General features: G+C 40.3%; 1 protein-coding gene across 10 annotated transcripts in view; it reads left to right on the top strand.

Annotated features, from left to right (window-relative positions):
* Positions 1-18,760, top strand: part of LOC109634580 (arf-GAP with Rho-GAP domain, ANK repeat and PH domain-containing protein 1) — a 44,484-nt gene extending 25,724 nt beyond the window's left edge. For 9 of the 10 annotated variants that reach the window (XM_069533969.1, XM_069533970.1, XM_069533972.1 and 6 more), the window contains 21 exons: positions 1,982-2,156; positions 3,124-3,258; positions 3,412-3,547; positions 3,651-3,753; positions 4,602-4,794; positions 4,980-5,022; positions 5,190-5,353; positions 6,092-6,304; positions 6,695-6,800; positions 6,895-7,042; positions 7,939-8,022; positions 8,446-8,523; positions 8,677-8,794; positions 9,393-9,506; positions 9,594-9,739; positions 9,835-9,917; positions 10,373-10,432; positions 12,799-12,862; positions 13,036-13,194; positions 15,405-15,442; positions 16,670-18,760. In XM_069533969.1, the coding sequence (XP_069390070.1) occupies positions 1,982-2,156; positions 3,124-3,258; positions 3,412-3,547; positions 3,651-3,753; positions 4,602-4,794; positions 4,980-5,022; positions 5,190-5,353; positions 6,092-6,304; positions 6,695-6,800; positions 6,895-7,042; positions 7,939-8,022; positions 8,446-8,523; positions 8,677-8,794; positions 9,393-9,506; positions 9,594-9,739; positions 9,835-9,917; positions 10,373-10,432; positions 12,799-12,862; positions 13,036-13,194; positions 15,405-15,425 (2,343 nt within the window). In that variant the 3' untranslated portion in view covers positions 15,426-15,442; positions 16,670-18,760. The remainder of the gene's footprint in view (positions 1-1,981; positions 2,157-3,123; positions 3,259-3,411; positions 3,548-3,650; positions 3,754-4,601; positions 4,795-4,979; positions 5,023-5,189; positions 5,354-6,091; positions 6,305-6,694; positions 6,801-6,894; positions 7,043-7,938; positions 8,023-8,445; positions 8,524-8,676; positions 8,795-9,392; positions 9,507-9,593; positions 9,740-9,834; positions 9,918-10,372; positions 10,433-12,798; positions 12,863-13,035; positions 13,195-15,404; positions 15,443-16,669) is intronic. The other variant, XM_069533977.1, reaches the window with a different exon arrangement.
* Positions 18,761-19,043: the final 283 nt, after the last annotated feature.

Here is a 19,043-nt window from a genome sequence, read left to right as displayed (position 1 = left end):
ATTCCACCTAAATAGAAAAGGAGACTACTTCTGTCACATGGAAATGGTTTGGCTATAAAAACTCTAACATAAAACTAGAAGACGACAAAGTCTAGACTTGGCAAATGAGTCTGCAAACCAAATCCCACAGTATACTCAAACACCACTAACTTCCTTTACCACCTATTCAAGAATCATGTCAAACAGTAAGGAGAGAGTTTACAGACAAGAGCCACAAAAGTAAAGTCAAGGGCTCAAAAACCCCAGAACCAGATACTGTAAGAAGCTTCTTCCCCACAACAAAAAAAAAAAGGTAAGGAATCTGGAACGAGTTAACAATTGCTTTTGCAACCTACATCTATGAAGACATGACCCAAATATGTATGTTTAAGAAGCAGGAGATTTATGAGTTTGTGCTAATCCTCGACCAAAGTTCATCTTTACTGTTACTGTTCCCATAAACCAGCTCTATTGTGACACTCACACTGTCTGTACAATACCTGCGTGTGGAGTTGTTCCACTTTACATGGCTGACTACTACTGTCTTCTGTGGTGTGTGAGACAGAGAAATGCAGTTTGTCTTTGTGTTTGTGTGTTTGGGGGGGGTCTTGTGCAATTTGAATCTGTTAATTGGTTTGTTTGTCTGTATGTGTGTGTCGTGGATCTGTTGTGCTTAAATAGAGGAGGGGTTCTGTCTGTATGTGTGACAGAGCTGTGGAATTTCTCAATCAGATCCAAAAGAGCTTATTGGTTTTAAGAGAGGACAGACTGTGTGTGTGTGTGTGTGTGTGTGTGTGTTTGTGTGTGTGTGTGTGTGTGTGTACATTTGCATAAGTCGGAGTTCCTCAGCTGTAAAAACACTGCATTCCCCTCTTCTCAGACATTACATCTTTCCTGTTTATCCTCCCCCTCCTTCCTCTTTCTTTAAATTTATGGACAGAATTTGGTACTTTATTGCTTTGAGGCAAAGCTACAGTCCAAAGATAACTCCCTCTTTCTCTCTCCACTGCCCCTTTTCACCCACCTCTCCTCTCTCCCCCGTTTTTCTCCACTCACCCCAACTGGAGGTTGCAAAGTGTTTGCTGATTGGGAGAATTAATGGTTTCTCTATAATATTCTAAGTCTGAAACTCCCAAAAGAACTGCTTGAGTGTTTTTAATTAATAACAAAGATACATTAATTTCTGCTTGGAAAAAGCACAGAACTGTTGACAGATCGTGACCAAAGTAAAGCAGAAAGCTTATTTAAACTGTTTGTGGTTCTGGATCAAGAAAGTCTTGTGCAAGTGTTAAATCCCAAACAGTCAAACATACACAAAGTTTGCATATTTTTGGGTTGGTTTAATTCTGGTTTGAAACAGCTGTGTCCTTTGAAACAAAGAGCTGACAGAGAATCTCATGACACAGTTACAGCCTGGTCAGCAGCAGCTGCAGAGCCACAGTGCAAAAGTCATCATATTATTATCAGTTTGTGTCACTGTGACACATTTTCTTTTATCTTTCCTTCCCTGTCTCACTGTAACTGGATTCCTGCCTTGCACACTCTAGTCCTCTCTCCTTTATCTCCCTGCTTCATTCGTCTCCTTTTTCTACCCTCTTTCAGTGTCTCAAAATTCAAATCTCATATCTGGCTATAATTGTTTTGAAATAGTATTAAAAATGCCATAAAAATATTACTATTACAATGTTTGGATCTATTTTATTTGACCAGATTAGCACAGTATACTGTTTTTGGCTACTTAAATTCATGTCCCTATACTAGTATTGTACTTTCCTGTTTTTGTCTTAGTTTGGTCCTGTATCTGAAACACAGTATTTCCACAGTACATATTTGGTATGTTAATGTATGTATAGTATCTGGTTTACGCTGAATACCAGCACTGATTACACTCCAGGCCATTGTTATTCATTCAACAAGCATACATCTATTATTTTTCTTCATGATAATTTCCTCTTTTGTGTCTTTATGTACTGATTGTCTCCTCCTCTCTCCTCCTCTTCAGGCTCTCTGTATAAATGTGCAGTGCAGTGATGTGCTTGAGACATTAAGCCTGATCTTCTGCGGGGCCGATGTAAATTGTTCAACTGGTGTGGCAAGTTGGCCCTCCCCTCTCTCCCTGGCCACCGCACACTCACAACCCTTACAGGCTGAGTTACTCAGCCACAATCTCAACACAGGTATAGTACAACTGTATGCATGGACATGGTCACATTAACTATGTTTTCATGGACAGCAATGTTCCAACTATTTACCTTATCCAGAATAATACACTATTTTAATTATGGTGTTAGCATGAGTTCCTGATAGAATATTCCATTCATATTCCTGTTTACATGTTACAGAGCATAGTCTCGTGTCATTACATCCACTACGCCATTACATTATTCCGCCAGTTTTAAAACTCTAACCTGAAATAGTTTAATACACGATGCTTCTGTTTACCACTTTGGATGTTTTCTTTAAAATGTTCATCTTGTTTACACCCAGAGCATCATCAAGCAGTTGATAAGTGCCTTATGTCGATGTCACAAAATGCTGTGAAAACTTGAATATGATGTATACATGTCTACATATTGCGAATTAGGTCAGAATACTTGTGTGTGAATTCGATTATTGCTCATTCTTAGAATGACCTTATTCCTGTTAAGGCAGAAACTGCTGTTTTCATGGCTATTGGCTTAATTGGGTTAATATTGTAATAATGTTGTCCATGTTAACACATTCATGGAGGTTTCTTTGGTTTTAATCATGTTTACTCAAGGATTGAGCTGGGTTTTTAATGACGTTGTAAATCAATGATGTGTGGCAGACTGTCTTGAATGTTGATCTGTCCATTGTTACATGCATTTATAAGAAAGTATAAAAAAATGCCTGGCTGGAAGGGATCATATTGTACATTTGTTTGTTTAACTTGAAATCTTGATGACTTACTTACTGTACAGTACATTGTTAGAAGAATTGAATGCACACACAATTTTCTTGGATGTTTCACTATTAGACTATGAGGCATAACCTCTCACATTCCTGTCACACTCAGGAATTTCCCCCAGAACTTTAGCTTTTAGTGCATTAGTTTTATTTCAGACTTCCAGCAGGTTTTACAAAATAAATTTTTTACTTTGTCTGTTTTTTTCCCCCCTGCAGAGTTACCACAATCACAGGTGGACGGGGCCATGAAGGCGATACATTACTCAGCACCACCCTGTGTGACTCACAATGGTTTCCTATTCAAAACTGCATCCATGGCTCGAGCTATCACGGAACGAAAGGCCAGAGAAGGTTTTCACACACGCTGTGCAACACTTAACGCACCTCCCTACACTTTACACAGTCTGTTTATAAAGCTATTTTCTCTGCTCATCAGCTCTGTACATAACACTCACAACTTGTGTATTTCATGCTTGGTAAGCATTTTTTTGTTCCTGCTTTTAGAGTTCAGTCGCCGATGGTGTGTGTTGAATGATGGCACCTTCAGCTACTATGAGAGTGACAAGAACTCAAACCCCAACGGAGCTCTGAAGGCTTCAGAGATTGTCTGTTTGGCTGTCGACGCATCTGAAAAACATGGGTAAATAGACCGATGCATGTGCTATTCATCTCCCAGTCTGGGATGACAAAAACTGAAATAATACATGGCTAAAACTAAATATCACCAACCTCCCTTTCAATAGGTATGACCATACCTTTGAACTCTACTCTGAGTCAGACCGTCTCTATCTGTTTGGCACTGATGATCCAGATGGCCACAAAGAATGGGTCAAGTCTATTGCCAAGGTGAGTACTAAATATACACTGGGGTCTAGAACCAAAAACACAAATTCTCCTACTTCCTCCTTAAGGTGAAGACTCAAAGGTTCAGTGTGTAGACCTGTGGTAGCCTTCAGTTATAGTCATAAAAACTCAAAAGGTGATTTTTTAAAATCCATTTTGGGCTACTGTGAAAAACATGGTGGCCTCCGTAGAGAGGACCCACTCCTGATGTAAATATAAAGTATTTAAATATAAAACGCCGATTTAGGGTAAAGAAAACAACAATTTGTAGATTTTTAGATGATTACACACTAGTGAAAACAACGCTTGGATTATTTTACATTCAATTTCTGCCAAAAATCCCTTTCACCTAAATCTTACACATTAGACCTTTATGTGTTTGCAGTTCCCCCTATGTTAAGCATGGAAATGATCTTTAGTGGTAAGGACAGAGTTAACTAATGCTGCCCAGTTTTCAGTTTCACTTGTTTTTCTTCAGAGCTGCACTCCACATAACTGACATAATTATCCTTTGTATAATAGATGCAGCAAAGTGTGTATTCTTCGAATTATGTTGTCATAAAAATCATTGGATGTGTCAGAATTTTGCTCAAGGTCATGCATTTCTAGCTACAAAGACAATATGATCTGACTCAATGCTACATTTTCATGCGGTTGCTGACCTCATCACTGACACATTTTAAATAGCTTTGGGCTAAAACTTCCATCTAAGAATTTAATTAGTATCAGTTTTTGAGCAGGGTTTCAGCAATACACAGACTAAAGTGGTTAAATCATCTTCAATATAGAAGGCAAATGATTAATAACGTACAATCTGTGTCAAAGTCACAATGTCCTCCTTTTATTTGTAGAACTTTATCCCAGCCACTGCAGAGCCTTTGCTGAGGCTTGGTTTCGAGCGGATTGGGCGGCTGAAGTGTAAAGATGGCTTGAACCTGCAAACGTCAAAGGTTGGTTGGTTTGCTCTGGCGGGCTCCACACTCCACGCCCATCTGGAGGATGGCCAGGGGGAGGAGATCCATCTTCGTAAACTCAATGAACTCTGTGAGTGAAAACACAAACACATGGAGGCACACACAAACAGCAGTTTTACCACATACATATTGCAATCTGTAGACATAATGTTTATGAAATGCAGTAATTTGAACCACAAATATTTTGTGAATGCAGTTCAATTTGGAAAAACGGCTTTGATGGGATAATCAGATGACAACTTGTTTGTGTTTCAGCCATCCAAGACAATGAAGTGCTGGTTCTAGTGGAGAAAGGAAGGTGAGAAGAAAGAGTAATTCCTGTGTCTTTTTGTATTAATCCTAATTGTTTTAGGATCAATTAAACATTCACAACTGTTCGACAGATAGAACATCTCATCTGCACTTATTGACCGTTACTGTCTCTATCTGTTCCCCTCATCTCCCTCTTTCTTTGTCTTTTTGCAGAACTCTGTACATTGAGGGAGAGAGGAAGTTGGATTTTAGCGGCTGGTGCACGGCCATCCAGGCGGCAGCAGGGAGCGGAGGAGACACACTGGGCCAGCAGCAGCTCACAGAGACGGACATACCGGTCATCGTTCACAGCTGCATCGGCTACATCACTCAGTGCGGTGAGAGCCATACAAACACAGCATCTCGCACTTTGTGTATATTAAGGAGGTCATTCTCCATATCTCCACCTTGCATATACTTGTTATCACATCATAAGAGCAGCTTTATACTCGCTACATTGCTGGATGCAATTTTGGCCCTTCTTATTTTCACTTGTATGTGAACACTTGACACTGTGCATTTCCTCTGGACACTTGATGTTTGGCACCACGTGAAGAACTGTTGTGGGATTTTTAGTTGTGATAAATGGTTAAAGTTTGTCATAATGGAACTACATCATGATCTGGTGTTAGTTGTAAAAGGAAAAGGACACAACTTGCAGGTCTTGACCTTTTTGATTGATATGTGGTCAAAGGAGCAACATGTTTGCAAGTTTTATTCTTTAGAGAATGGTGTATCTACAAAATCTATAACAACTAAATTAGACACAAGCAAACTCTAACTTTTCATCATTTTACTAAACCCCATCTTAACAATGTATAAGACAACATTTTAGCTGGAATGTTTTTCACACTCTATATAGTTAATATTTTAAAGTCTTGTGAGTTCAGCTGACAATTTAGGAATCTCTGCTGGACTATAAGAGCTGTCTATTGAGTTGGATGAACAAGGTATATTTCACCTAAGTATGGTATCACAGTATGTAATTTTCTGTACTGTAAGTCCTGTATGTTCCCTGTGTTTATAACTGTTTTGCTCTGTTTTTGTGTTTGTTCTTGTTAAATATCTTTGACTAGGTTTAACATCTGAGGGAATCTATCGTAAGAGTGGTGTGAACTCGCGGGTGGCAGCGCTGTGTGAGAGATTCCGCTGTGATGCTCGCAGTGTTCATCTAAGGGAAGGAGAGCACCAGGTGGATGACGTCTCCAACACGCTCAAGCGTTTCTTCAGGGAGTTAGGAGAAGGGCTGTTCACCTCAGAGGATGCCAATGTCTGGCTCAGTGCAGCTGGTAACATTCACAACACTATTATGCTTCAGTAACATCCGCTGACCTTGCTGTAAACAGTTTTAACTGATGAGAGTATGACATATGATGAGATATGACTGAGTTGTCAGATCACTTGCTCCAGCCTCGTGTCAGGTGATATGCTGTTGCAGTATGTCACTTTTAACCCCTTTTTTATTTGAATCTCACTTTCTAAATATGTGTTTTTCCTTCTCTTTACTGCATTTGTATGTGTTTGTATATCTTTATCCCTCTTTTCACTGATCACTTTCTCTCTTTTGTGCTGTCCCTCTTCCCTTCTCGCATATCCTGACTTTCTCTGTGATCTCTCTTTCTATTCATTCTTTGTTTAAAATCTTCTCCTTTCCTTCCTCTTCCTTTCACCCCTTACAGCCATTCAGGATGAAAGTATGAAAATCTCCCAGTACCAGCTGTTGTTGAACAGACTGCCTCGTGTTAACAAGGCTACACTACAAGCTCTTATCAACCACCTCTACTGGTGAGAAACCCACTCAAGCAAAACAATCCTCTTGTATCTTTACTTATGTCTGTGTGCACATACAAATGTATGTTTTCCCTGTACTTGTTTTCAGCGTGCAACGTTTTTCTGAGCTGAACCAAATGAACCTCCACAACCTGGCCATAGTGTTTGGTCCCACACTGTTCCAGACAGATGGGAAGGACTACACTGCTGGCCGTGCCATAGAGGAGCTAATAGAGCACTACACGCTCATCTTTGAGGTCAGAGTCATTGCCCACTGTAGACAGAGGAATGATGGGAGGGCAAAACATTTTGTTCTTTAACGTGATTCATTAAAAATTTAAGTGGTGACATCAGGAAATGGCAAGCAGCGTAGAGTGCACAGCTCTGAAAGCCTGAGATGTCAAAGGAGATGGCATTTTCAATTGGCTGCAAGATGAGACTTACAAACAGATTCCTGTCACATCTAGTTTATTTCCAGTAGCTTCTAAATGCTCGTCAGTCCTATGAACAGAAACCGATCTTATCTAGTGGAATATTTTAATTATGTGGTAATAAGATTTTGTTCCTACAGCACTTTATGTTTGTTGTGTAGACATCAGGAAATGGCAAGCAGCGTAGAGTGCACAGCTCTGAATGGCTGAGATGTCAAAGGAGATGGCATTTTCAATTGGCTGCAAGATGAGACTTACAAACAGATTCCTGTCACATCTAGTTTATTTCCAGTAGCATCTAAATTCTCGTCAGTCTTATAAATAGAAACTGATCTTATCTAGTGGAATGTTTTAATTATGTGGTTATAAGATTATGTTCCTACAACACTTTATGTTTGTTTCCTGAAAATGAATGTGACTGTGACTGTGATGGGAAAATAAGAAGGAAGCTAGAGAGGGAGGAAGGAAACGCACGATGATGATGGGATTTCCTCTCTTGAGCTCAAATTTAAATCCCTCCATTCTTTGTCAAAATTCACTCTTAATGAAAAACCACCTCCAAACTATGTTATCTTAACTGCATTATTTTGTTTTGAAGAGTTAAAAATACAGCCTCATGCTAATGACATTAGCTTAACATGGAGCTCTGGGGATTTCAGACTGAAGTTTGGCATCATGCTGTAATGAAATTATGAAATAAATGTGTGCTTCCTTGTTTGCAGGTGGATGAGCAGCAGCTAAAGAAGCAGCTGGAGGAGATCACTGTTATCATCCAAGTGCGAGAGAAACTAAACACAAAGTTTCCTGTGAGTGGCACACATGATTACACGAAACGCTCCGGTGATCTTACTTTTAACAAAGTAAAGTAAGAGTCAGTTCAAAAAGTTTGAATGAACTTAGCTGCCCCTTCTGTACATATTTTGAATAAGAATGTGATGCAATACCGTCATAGCTTCATATGATTTATTTCATAGTTGTTAAGTTGTGTCTTGAGAGTGACTTGATTAAGTGTTCAGCATTTGAAATATTAATGCATTGTGAGAAATGTACATGTAAAGCAGTTCAGACATTAGCTCTTTGCTGGTGTTGTGTGCAAGCAGAGCAGATGTTCATGCATGTGGGTACTGCAGTTGGGCGTCTGTGCATGATGTTATTTGTTATGCTAATGTTTTCTGTCTGACTTTTTCCTGTGTGTGTGTGTGTGCGTGTGCGTGCACTGGTCACTTCAGAGCACTGAGCCTGGAGGACATTTCATCTGCACAGTGTACCTGGAGGAGAAAAAGGAAACAGCAGAGCAACATGTTAAGGTTACCTGAACTTCATTTAATTAACAATATTGCTTCACATTTTTGATGTCAACTTTTTTCTTCTGTACAAGTACCACAAAAACAAACTGGCTGCAATAATATACAGCCACACTTTGTGAACTGCGGAATAACATTGTTCCCTTTTTTTCTCAGATCCCTGGTTCTATGACGGCAGCAGAGTTGACATGTGAGGTTCTTGACCGGCGCAACATCTCCGTTGAAGACAAGGAGTACTGGAGCTGCTGGGAGGTCAGCAACAAGGAGGAAATGGGTGAGACATGGAGTTTTTTGTGTGTTTTTTGATTTTTTGGGCCTTAAATATATATTAATTGTGTAGTTATATCCTTTCACCACTTTCTTTTTTAATCTAATGCTTTTACGTCAGTGTACAGATATATAATTATATTGGGTTTTGAAAGCAACTTAGGCTTATATGACTAGCTGTGTCACAGTGGAATGAAAAATAAATTGCCTGTAGCAAAACAAACAGTGGCATGAAGCCTGAGAAATGCTTTTCACTCCACCTGTAACCTGAGCAAAGTGATACAAACTCCAGAGGCATAAAGATCCTTGTCAGTGCGCTGATGTGTATGGTTGTTTGTTATGAGGCTGGTATGTGGGACATCTGGTTCCTCTCTGTTAGAAGCCTTTGTTTGCCTTATCAAATGCCAGCTACATTCGATCATCAGATGTTCAATCACTGGTCAGGGTACCCCCCTGCTGATATGACAGTAAGAAAAGGAATTAAATGGGAAGAGCTAGAGGGAATTTAACACAAACAATCAAAAGTGTTTTTATATTGCCCCTATTTTATTTGAAATAACTTCAGATTCTCCTATCACCTTGTGCTCACTGTTTTCCCACCTCAGAGCGTCCTCTGCACTATCTGGAGCGAGTCTTACCCATCCTTCACTCCTTTGGCACTGACTCCCATCTGCTCATTAAGAAGCACCTTGCTATGGAAACCATGATCCTCTACCTGAGTAAACACACAATCTGCCAACAAAAACTAAATCTCTCCGAATCATTTTGCTTCCTCATAACTTCATTCTTATTAATCTGCCCTCCAGCAAGTAAAGTGGAAGCATCCAAACACGGGATGATGAAATTCAGAGAGGAGCGAAGCATCCTGGGATTGGGACTGACCTCTGGAAGTTTCCATGACCGATATTTCATCCTCAACTCTAGCTCGCTCAGGATGTACAAGGAAGTAAGGGTAAGACGGACAAAAACTGCAAACTTGTTCACTTTCTCTGCTTTTGGAGTCGTCCACTTATTCACTCTGTCCCCTTCACTCTCTCTGACTGTCAGAGTAATCGCCCAGAACGTGACTGGCCTGTGAAAAATCTCAAGGTTTACTTGGGCATCAAGAAGAAAGTCCGTCCTCCCACTTGGTGAGTATTGCACATGAAGCACATGTTTGTCATGTCATGGATGTCATTATACTGGGTGGCAATGCAACAGGTGGCTGCTCTGAGAGTTTGATATTGTACCAGATTTGAAACAGAAAAAACTGAACGCTATCATCAATAACTCACGCCTCTCTTTAGTATCCTTGCATTTGTTTGTGTGACACTGGAGAAGATACACCACAAAAATAAGCTTATAGCAGAGTGATGCGTTGTATCTGTGAACATACTATGTAAAACTACTGGTACTGGTAATAAACTATACATATGTAGGAGCAATTACACTTTTATTAAGCTTGCGTTGTGTCAAAATGAGCAAATAGCTCAGAGGGGCATGTAAAGACAGTGACCACTAGGGGGCAGATTAGGTCCAAGAATGCACTGTTTCAGCTGAACCGCTGTTGAACTTATTTCTGTCTCTTCATCCGTCTGTTTTTCAGTTGGGGCCTGACTGTGGTGTGTGAGAGTGTGAAACAAGAGAGGCCAGAGAGGCAGCAGTGGTGAGTACCTGTCCAGTAGCTGTATTTACAGGACGTTCATCTTTTAAACACGATACATGGCTGTTTGCCCACAGCCCTCACAGCTCAGTCCTGCTCACACCATCAGATTTAACAAGCATACATGGTCTATTCTAATGCTCAGTTTTCTATAATAAGACTGCAGCTAAAGACAGATTTGTTCAAATTATTAGAGATTGCATCAAATGGCTTAATTTGTCTGCACCTGTATTTGTCTGTATACATGTGTGTGTTTGAGTATTTATTACATTCTGTCCATGACAGCATTCGTATCCGGAATATTTTGGCCTTATTTCTGGAAACATGTTGTCCATCTTTATATACAGTCTATTGTCTGAAACTTACGTTCTGCAATTTAAACATTATTCTAATACAACATTCCTGTAGCTGTATGTCTCTCTGCAGAAGTATGCAGCCTTTAGTGCAAAGTTATTCAGTTGCTCTGACATTCTTGATGTCCTTGTGTTCAGCAGGCAGTGGCATTTTTCTCACGATGGCCGTGTGATCAAGTGTTTAATGTAAATGTAAACATGGCCAGTGTTGGATAAAGCCGGCAGTTTTCTCTGTAGGTGCAAAAAACAGGTCAGAACACGATGTGAGAGTTTGGAGGAGGATGCATATAAAGGGTCATTTCCACCCAGGAGGGAAACAAACAAGCACCCCCGCAGTCATGTCTTTATTCTCCACCAGGTCTGTCCACATGTACATCTCTCTGGGTGTATGTGTGTGCATCAGTTGAATATGTGCACACCCATGTGTTCATGTTACAGTAGGCACTACACTGTCAACTGCATTAGACATCAGCGCAGTTGAAACAGTAGTGCTGTTTTCATCAAGCTGTGAGCAACGTCATCCTAGTTACACTCACATTGTCACATCCCTCACAGCAAAAAAAGAGCTACCTTAGAGGAAGAAGAGAGAGGGAGCACGTGTGGAGGAAAGATAAAGAAGGAAGGGGGAGAAAGTGTAAGGTAGAGTCACACTGAAGAGGAGAGACTATATACCAAGTCTAACAGTAAACTTAGTAAGAAGAAGAGTGGTTAAGATAAGTAAGAAACTGAAAACATGAAGAACGTAATGGATGAGGAAGTGCCATGTTGCAGACACTGTACCTTCACCCTTCTGCTATTAAAGCCACTTAGTTTTTCCTGTTACTACTTCTATTCCAGCAAAGCACTTAGCACCTATTCATTTTCCCAGTTTGTGGCACTATTTCATCAGCACACTCTTGTGATCACTGCTTTTAAGCTTAAACAGAAGTGATTCATTTTTATCATGTTAATTCACTTTTATTCTGTAGTGTCGTGGAAATCCATTTATTATTCTGCAGTTGATGATGATCACATTAGAGTTTGGTTAATGGAATAGAAAGTAAATGTATTATGTCTGTTCATTAGGCCTTTTAAACCAAAATGACAAAAAAATTCATCCCCCGTGATAACCTGTCAATTCTGACATCGCCTATTAGCCATTCCTCCATCCCGTGTAAGCGAGTGATGCATGTGCAGTGCCAGTGGCCGTAACGACATCCGCAAAGATTGTACCAGCTTCGGCATGCAGGCGGGATTCAGCATAAACTCATGGCTAACGCTTGTATTAAGTTTTTAGTTGGATGACAAGGAGGATACCTGGATAAAATGGACTCCATAGAAAAAGATGAAATATAAAAGAGGAGAAAAATATGTGTGTGTGTGTGTGTGTGTGTGTGTGTGTGTGTGTGGTTTGCTGGATACAGTTTTACTCTAAAGTTTGCATCAGAGTTTTGTTGTGTCTCTGTGGATTGTGCTTGATTTGAAGAGTTGTCTAAATCTGTGCTCATAACAATTTTAAATAAAGCTTATTTATTCAGCACCACAGCATCACTAATGACTCATGGGGCTGTGTGACTGCAACCTGAGTGGCAGGAAATATTCACGTACACATACAGAAATGACAGAGACACAGACGCACTTCACGGACCGGGGACACAAGTTCAACACTGAAGGATCTCATCAATGTTTTTTTCTGTTGAGGACTTACACTCCATGTTTATGCTTGTGGTGCTACCACCCAGCATCATGGGAGAGTGTGTCACTTTCAGTTTTTCACACTTTCACCCCCCTCCCCTTTAACCAAAATGTGCCAGAGTTACCCTCTGCCAGCCTCTGTGCCTTTTCTTCTCTCCCAACACACGCACGCACGCACGCACGCACGCACGCACGCACGCACACACACACACACACACACACACACACACACACACACACACACACACACACACACACACACACACACACACAAAAAAACACCCTGCCGGCTGATTTTTATCATGCTGTCTCCCTCTCTTCATCCCCTCTATTTATTTGCAGGTATCTCTGCTGTGACACCCAGACAGAAATGAGGGAGTGGTTCGCTACTATTCTCAGTATTCAGGTGTGATCTTATGCACGCACGCATGCACGTGCGCACACACACTGTATAGTAACATGCTTTAAAATCTGTTTTAAACCTGTTGATACTTATTTTTTTGCTCCTGTTTGTTTCTCTTTTTATAAAATCCCTACCCCTCATCTTTCCCTCTTTCCTTATCCACTCCTCATTTAAAGTATGACGGCAACGTGTGGCCTCAGGACGGACTCCAGCTGACGCGAGTGAGCCGCGTGTTGCCGGACACACGTCACGGTAACGTGTCACTGATACCCCTGCGTGGCAGTGAGAATGAAATGCGGAACAGCGTAGCAGCTTTCAGCCAAGACCCGCTTGCTGTGAGTCAATGCACCAATCACTGGGACTAATCTAGGAAAAACCCGGCAGTGAAATTTAAAGCTGTGGGCTTATCGGAGACATTCAGGCTGAACAGGTGGTCCACACCCTCAACCTCGATCCTCAGAAGAGCAGAACAAATGTTTATCACCTTTGATTACTGCAGACATAAGACGGTGCATGAGAAGCTCTGCACAAGCTTTCTGTTTGTTATTCTCTCCTGCCAAAAGGAGACAGGAGTTGAGGGTTCCACCTGTGCAGGATCAATAATCTCTGTTCCATGATTCATCTATGATTTAATCATCATCTGGGTTCTTAAACTATTTTGACCAAAAATAGACTACATTAGCTTAGCTTCATGAAAAGTGTGTGTGTTCAGGAGTCTGGATCCCAGGGCCAGAAAACAAATTATTATGTGAGTCAAGGTCTATAAATGTCTAAGAATCCAGATGATGTGAAGAGGAGCAGACAGCAGCATCTTCATATTGTAGGAGAACTAAAAAGACAGAATTATTCTGGTGACGGCTTCTGGCTTCAAAACATGAAGGAAACTACAGAAAACAAAAAGAACAACACATTTATGTTGAAGTTGTGCCCTCAGTCAAACTATGGTTAAAGGGATCGTTAACCTAAAAATGAAAATTGACTCATTATCTACTCACCACTATGGCGATGGAGCAGTGGGTGAAGTGTTTGAGTCCACCAAACATTTTTGGAGTTCATTTGGTAAACAGCGTTGCAGGCAAATCCAATACAGTTGAAGTAGATGGTGACCACTTCGCCAAACATGGAAAAGAAACAGCAGAAAAAAACAAAAGGCCTCCATACTGATCCTGTGGTGTCATCCAAGTGTCCGTAAACCCAGAAGAGACATTCAAAACGAACCAGCGTCATTTCCACCAACTTTTTAACATAGATGTCCTCTGATATCCTCCTCGTTACTGAACTGCAGCTATCGTGAGTTCTCATGAGATCTTGTGAGTATTGCAAGAATTTGGATGATACCACAGGAGCAGTATGGAGGCCTTTTCTGTTTGTTTTCTGTTTTTTACATTTTAAGTGGTCGCCCACTTAATTCAATCGTATTGGATTTGACTGCAACACCTGAAACTTGTGTTTTGTGGACTCTGACACTTCACCCACCCCTCCATCGGCATAGTAGTGAGTAGGTAATGAGTGAATTTTCATTTTTGGGTGAACTATCCCTTTAACACAGCTCCACAGCACTGCTGCCATATCAGCTCACAGAGTTGTATGCTTGGCAAGAGTTTGACAAACATCATCGCTGTGGGTTTGTTGGACTATATTTGAAGCACACCGACATAAAACCAGACCTGTTCAACAACATCAATATCACCCACTCCATCTGTTCTATTTTCATTGAGAACTGAGTGCAGCCATCCAGAAAATGTCCCTCTTTCTTCTTGGTCCTATGAGACCAAATATCCACAATCTGATGTGCAGTTGTCTCCTCTTGCTGTTTACAGTCATCACACACCTCTCATTAGTTTGCTGCAGAGTGTAGCAACACAGTCAACTCAAGTCTGCTGCTACATCCACCGACGTGAGCCCAGGGTCAGCGTGTTGCTGCCTTCACAGATATTTTGTTTTGATTAACATTTCATCAATGCATTGACTTGATAATATTTCTTTGTTGCCGACTTGAGACAAGGTGTGATTGCTTTGGTGATGGGATTGCAGCAGAGGCTGGATTTACGCAGGATGTTTGTGTTTGGGTGAAGGAGGTGGAGGAGGGATTCACTGCATATTCACTCCACGTAGAGGATTGTCAAATTCTCTATGTGGAGTACATGTACATGGTACACTGACCGTGTGTCAGTGTGTGTCTGTCTGCATTAGACTCACTGACAGCTCACATAAGACCTGTCCGTCTGTGTGTGTGTTCGTGTGTGTATGTGAGTGAAAGGCAGGATGTTTGACTTGTTCTGTTTATGTTTTCTCTTCCTCTTGTCTTGAGTATTTACTCTAAGTATTTACACTAAGTACTAATATTACTTGATGTATACAACTCTTTGTCTCACACTTTTTCTCTAGAAGATCAACATTTTAGGTAACCTAACATAGTCAGAGTAAAGTCACTGTTCAGATCATGTTGTATCATTAATGAAATCTGCTTTATTCTTCTTCTCTCCTCAGTCCATCACTGTCTTCAGCTCCTTGTGTGATAACCCCTCTGTTGTTTATCTTTCAGCTCTTTAGGGATGTTCGATAATCTTCGCTGCAAGAAAGGTGAGACATATGTCACACTCGAGTTGATTATAATGTGGATAATGAGGGGAAAAACGTTTCCTCACACTCAAAACTGTGCAAATGTATTTTTTAATTTACAAGCTTTCGGTCAGAGACCTTCTCTAAGGCAAGAACAGGCTTCAAATGCAGGCAGCAACACATGAGGCCACCTAACAACGCATGATTCACCTGAGTCAGTCAGCTTGGCCTCTGTGATGACAGGCATCACGTTTGAATGAACTACAAGTTAAAGACACAACACAGATACAACAATTTTCAGATTAAATAAATGTTGGTTTGTGTGTATTCAATGTTCTGAGTTGATGTAAATATGTTTTTGATGATAAAACTAATATGCAGTTACAGTGGATCAGAATTTATTCTGTTGCAATAGTTTTCTCTCTATAATTACACCTTTCACTGTTATAGCTCCAGCTGTTAAAATATCCTCAACTCTTGGATAAAAAATTCAGTAATGACACAATCAATCAAGTGCATAAATGAACAAAGCTTTAGAATAATGTCCACCTGAATAAAATGTGGTTCTCAGCTGACAAATCTTACTGCAGATTATGACTTGAGTAAAAAGCTCAGACTCTAGCTAATGACTCTGTGACTGTTAAATAGTGCTGAAATGATTATTAAATTATTCCAAAAGAAAACTTATCATTTTCTCTAATGAATCGATCATTTTCTAATGTTTGGGTTGCCTTTGCCTCTGAGGTACATAATGGTTTTTTTTCATTCATTTCCCACATTTATTTACAAAATAATGAATGGAAATAGTAATAAACAAATACATCAATAATGAAAATAATCATTTTAGAAGCAGCCCTGTTTTAAATGAGCCTGCAATATAATTCCAGGCTTCACTGAAACTGACATATCACAGAGATTAAGTGGACGATGGGAGGTGATGCGTCGCTATATTTGTCAGACTGTGTATTTGCCGTGTATCTCCTCTCTTGACCGCTGCTCATTGAGTCCACGTCATATCAGCAGCCTCGTGTCTGGTTGCCATGGCTCCGAGACATTTGTAGTCTGGATGAAAATTTGGAGCTTGGTCTCTGGATGCTGCTGTGAAGCTGATTTTAGGGTTAAAGGATAAAAAGCAACATGTTATTTTCACTATGCAGATTTAAAAAAATCATGTAAAAGTATTTATGAAAGAAAAAGTTGTAAACACTGAATTTAATCACTGTCCATCTGGATGTTTGTTCTTTAAAGGGCAGATGGTCGGCCTCATCACGAACCTTAAACAATCCCAATTACGTCATCGCTCTGTGACTGGACAGAGCAGTAATGGACTCGCACACTGTGTCGGGATTATGGCCTCGCACCGCCGTCTGCTCCTCTTTTGCTGGAAATGAAACGGACCAAAAACAGTGTGGACGACAGGATCGTGTGTAAAATAGAACCTACACTGGTTTCCCTGCAAAAAAGAATTGAACTTGAACAGGAGAAGCAGCTGTGGCATTAAAGTGACTGTTTGACGTACAACAATCACTCTGAAGATTTCCTGAATCAGCTCAACGTGGAGCAAGTCTGCGCTCAATGTTTCCACTGGTCAGTGTCAGGAAATCACTGAATAGTTTTACAGGACAGAAGCATGAGGAGACATGCTGAGTTAAAGCCGTAGTCAGGTTATTACAGGCACGAGCATGAGTGCTTAGATTTTACATAGAAAATACAGGTTTATATATTCTAGAGACATTTCTAATTCTGTGGTGTTTAGTTCTTTCTGTGTCACTGCTCGACGAGTTGTTGGAATCACCCTGCAGTTCAACAGCTGAAACATTTGCTATTGTAAGTAAATCTGATGTGTGATTTTTGAGAGCTGATTGGTCTCAGTGGAGACTGGGCCTGAGAGAAAGATGAGAAATAGGTGATAACATATCGGTAACATTTTGGTGTCTGTCTGCCTTTGTCAGGGTTACATACTGAAGAGATCCTTGTGTCAATTTGTCTATGTGTGAATATGTGTATTTGTGAGGGGTGAAGGAAAGAGAAGCATGTGCTGTAAAAAACATCATTTTTTAAAGATTAAAATAAAAAAAAGTCACAGGTGAGAGCTAAAAAATGAATCAATCACAATCAATCAACCTTCAGTCCATCATGGTCATTGATCTTTCTTTTTACTGGGGCCTAAACTTGTATATATATATTTTTTTCTGAAGGATTAACCTGCCAACAGTTGCCTTACGAGATGCTTCGAATGTTTCCCACCCTCACTACTTTTATCGTGTTGTTGCCTGGATGCCACCTGTAGCGTCTCCTCGTTGTAAAGATCTGTTATTTATTTGGACAGCAGAGGAGGCTGGATGCTGCGCTGTAGATTGTTCTTTTGCTAAATATTAGTTTTAAACACCTTTTTATAATCACAGTGCCTGTGATAATGTGTATATACAGTACAGATTATTTGTGTGTGTGTTAATAGGCGTCCTTAAGCTCCTTGACTCCAGTCCACTCAGTAAAGTAAAGACTGAGACTGTAGTGACAGTAATGAGAGACAGTAAATGTCAAAAATGAGTTGTTAATGTTTATGCAAGTGTTCACCTCCTTCAAGTCAACAAGTGTCTTATTCAACCGTTTTAAAGTCCTGCTACAAGATCAGGTTGTAACATCTTGTCTAATCTGCTTCGTTTATCTGAGGCTGCTGCACAGACATACATACACTCTGACGTTACAGCGCCACCACCAGGTTTCATTATAGGGATGTGATGTGCAGTATGTGTGGATCTTTTACATCTTATTATCTTCACTCTGAATGGTACTTATAAGCAAACTCACTAGTTTGCATTAAAGACCCTTTGTCTATGCAGTCAGAGTGACCTCTCATTCCTGTGAGTGTGATGTATAACTGTGATAGGACTGCCCATAGGAAATTTCACAATATACATATATAGTTTTTGTTCTTGTGAATTCTACATCTCTTTTTCTTCAAATGTGATCCAAACATTCACATGGCTTGAAAAAAATGAAGCGGTTTTCAGTAGCCAAAGGTCAAAGGTCAAGGTGACCTCATGAATCTGGAGAGAGAAAGTACGTAGATTGAAATTGCACTTGTTGACGGAGGCATAAAACTGCACGGCGAGAATTCTAGTCATGGGAAGTTCAGCTTGTGGAAATAATTTTAATTTGATCATTTGAAACATCTTAAGCACATGTCCGTGTTTTAAAACAGTAGAGGTCCTGCAGGTGGAGGTGAATACTTTACATCTGCAGTGTATATCCTCAGATTCCATTTTGTATTTCTGTTACTCTGCATTTTACTGATTTTGCATATTAAGAATCTAATAAATACATTGAGATAGTTAACATGTGTTGTGTCGTGTCTTGTTGAACACAGATTGAGTTGTAGTGCACGTTTACTTTTAATAAAAAATGTGTTTCACCACATGGTTGATGGCCTTTCAGCTCTGACCCGCCTTCATGCTAATCCACTCGTTTTTTTCTTTGCTGCTTTTATGAAATGAATGTGCAAAGACACACACATACACGTGTACTGTCAAAGTCTAATCTGCCCTACAGGGGGCCTGTGACAAAACAAGCTGCGCAACAAACGTGTACACAACACATCACACGTGCGCATAATGTAAAC

The sequence above is a fragment of the Paralichthys olivaceus genome, chromosome 11 (assembly GCF_024713975.1).
Source record: "Paralichthys olivaceus isolate ysfri-2021 chromosome 11, ASM2471397v2, whole genome shotgun sequence".
Taxonomy (NCBI): domain Eukaryota; kingdom Metazoa; phylum Chordata; class Actinopteri; order Pleuronectiformes; family Paralichthyidae; genus Paralichthys; species Paralichthys olivaceus.
Note: the sequence above shows the minus strand (reverse complement) of the source record. Positions and strands in the feature narration are given on the sequence as shown.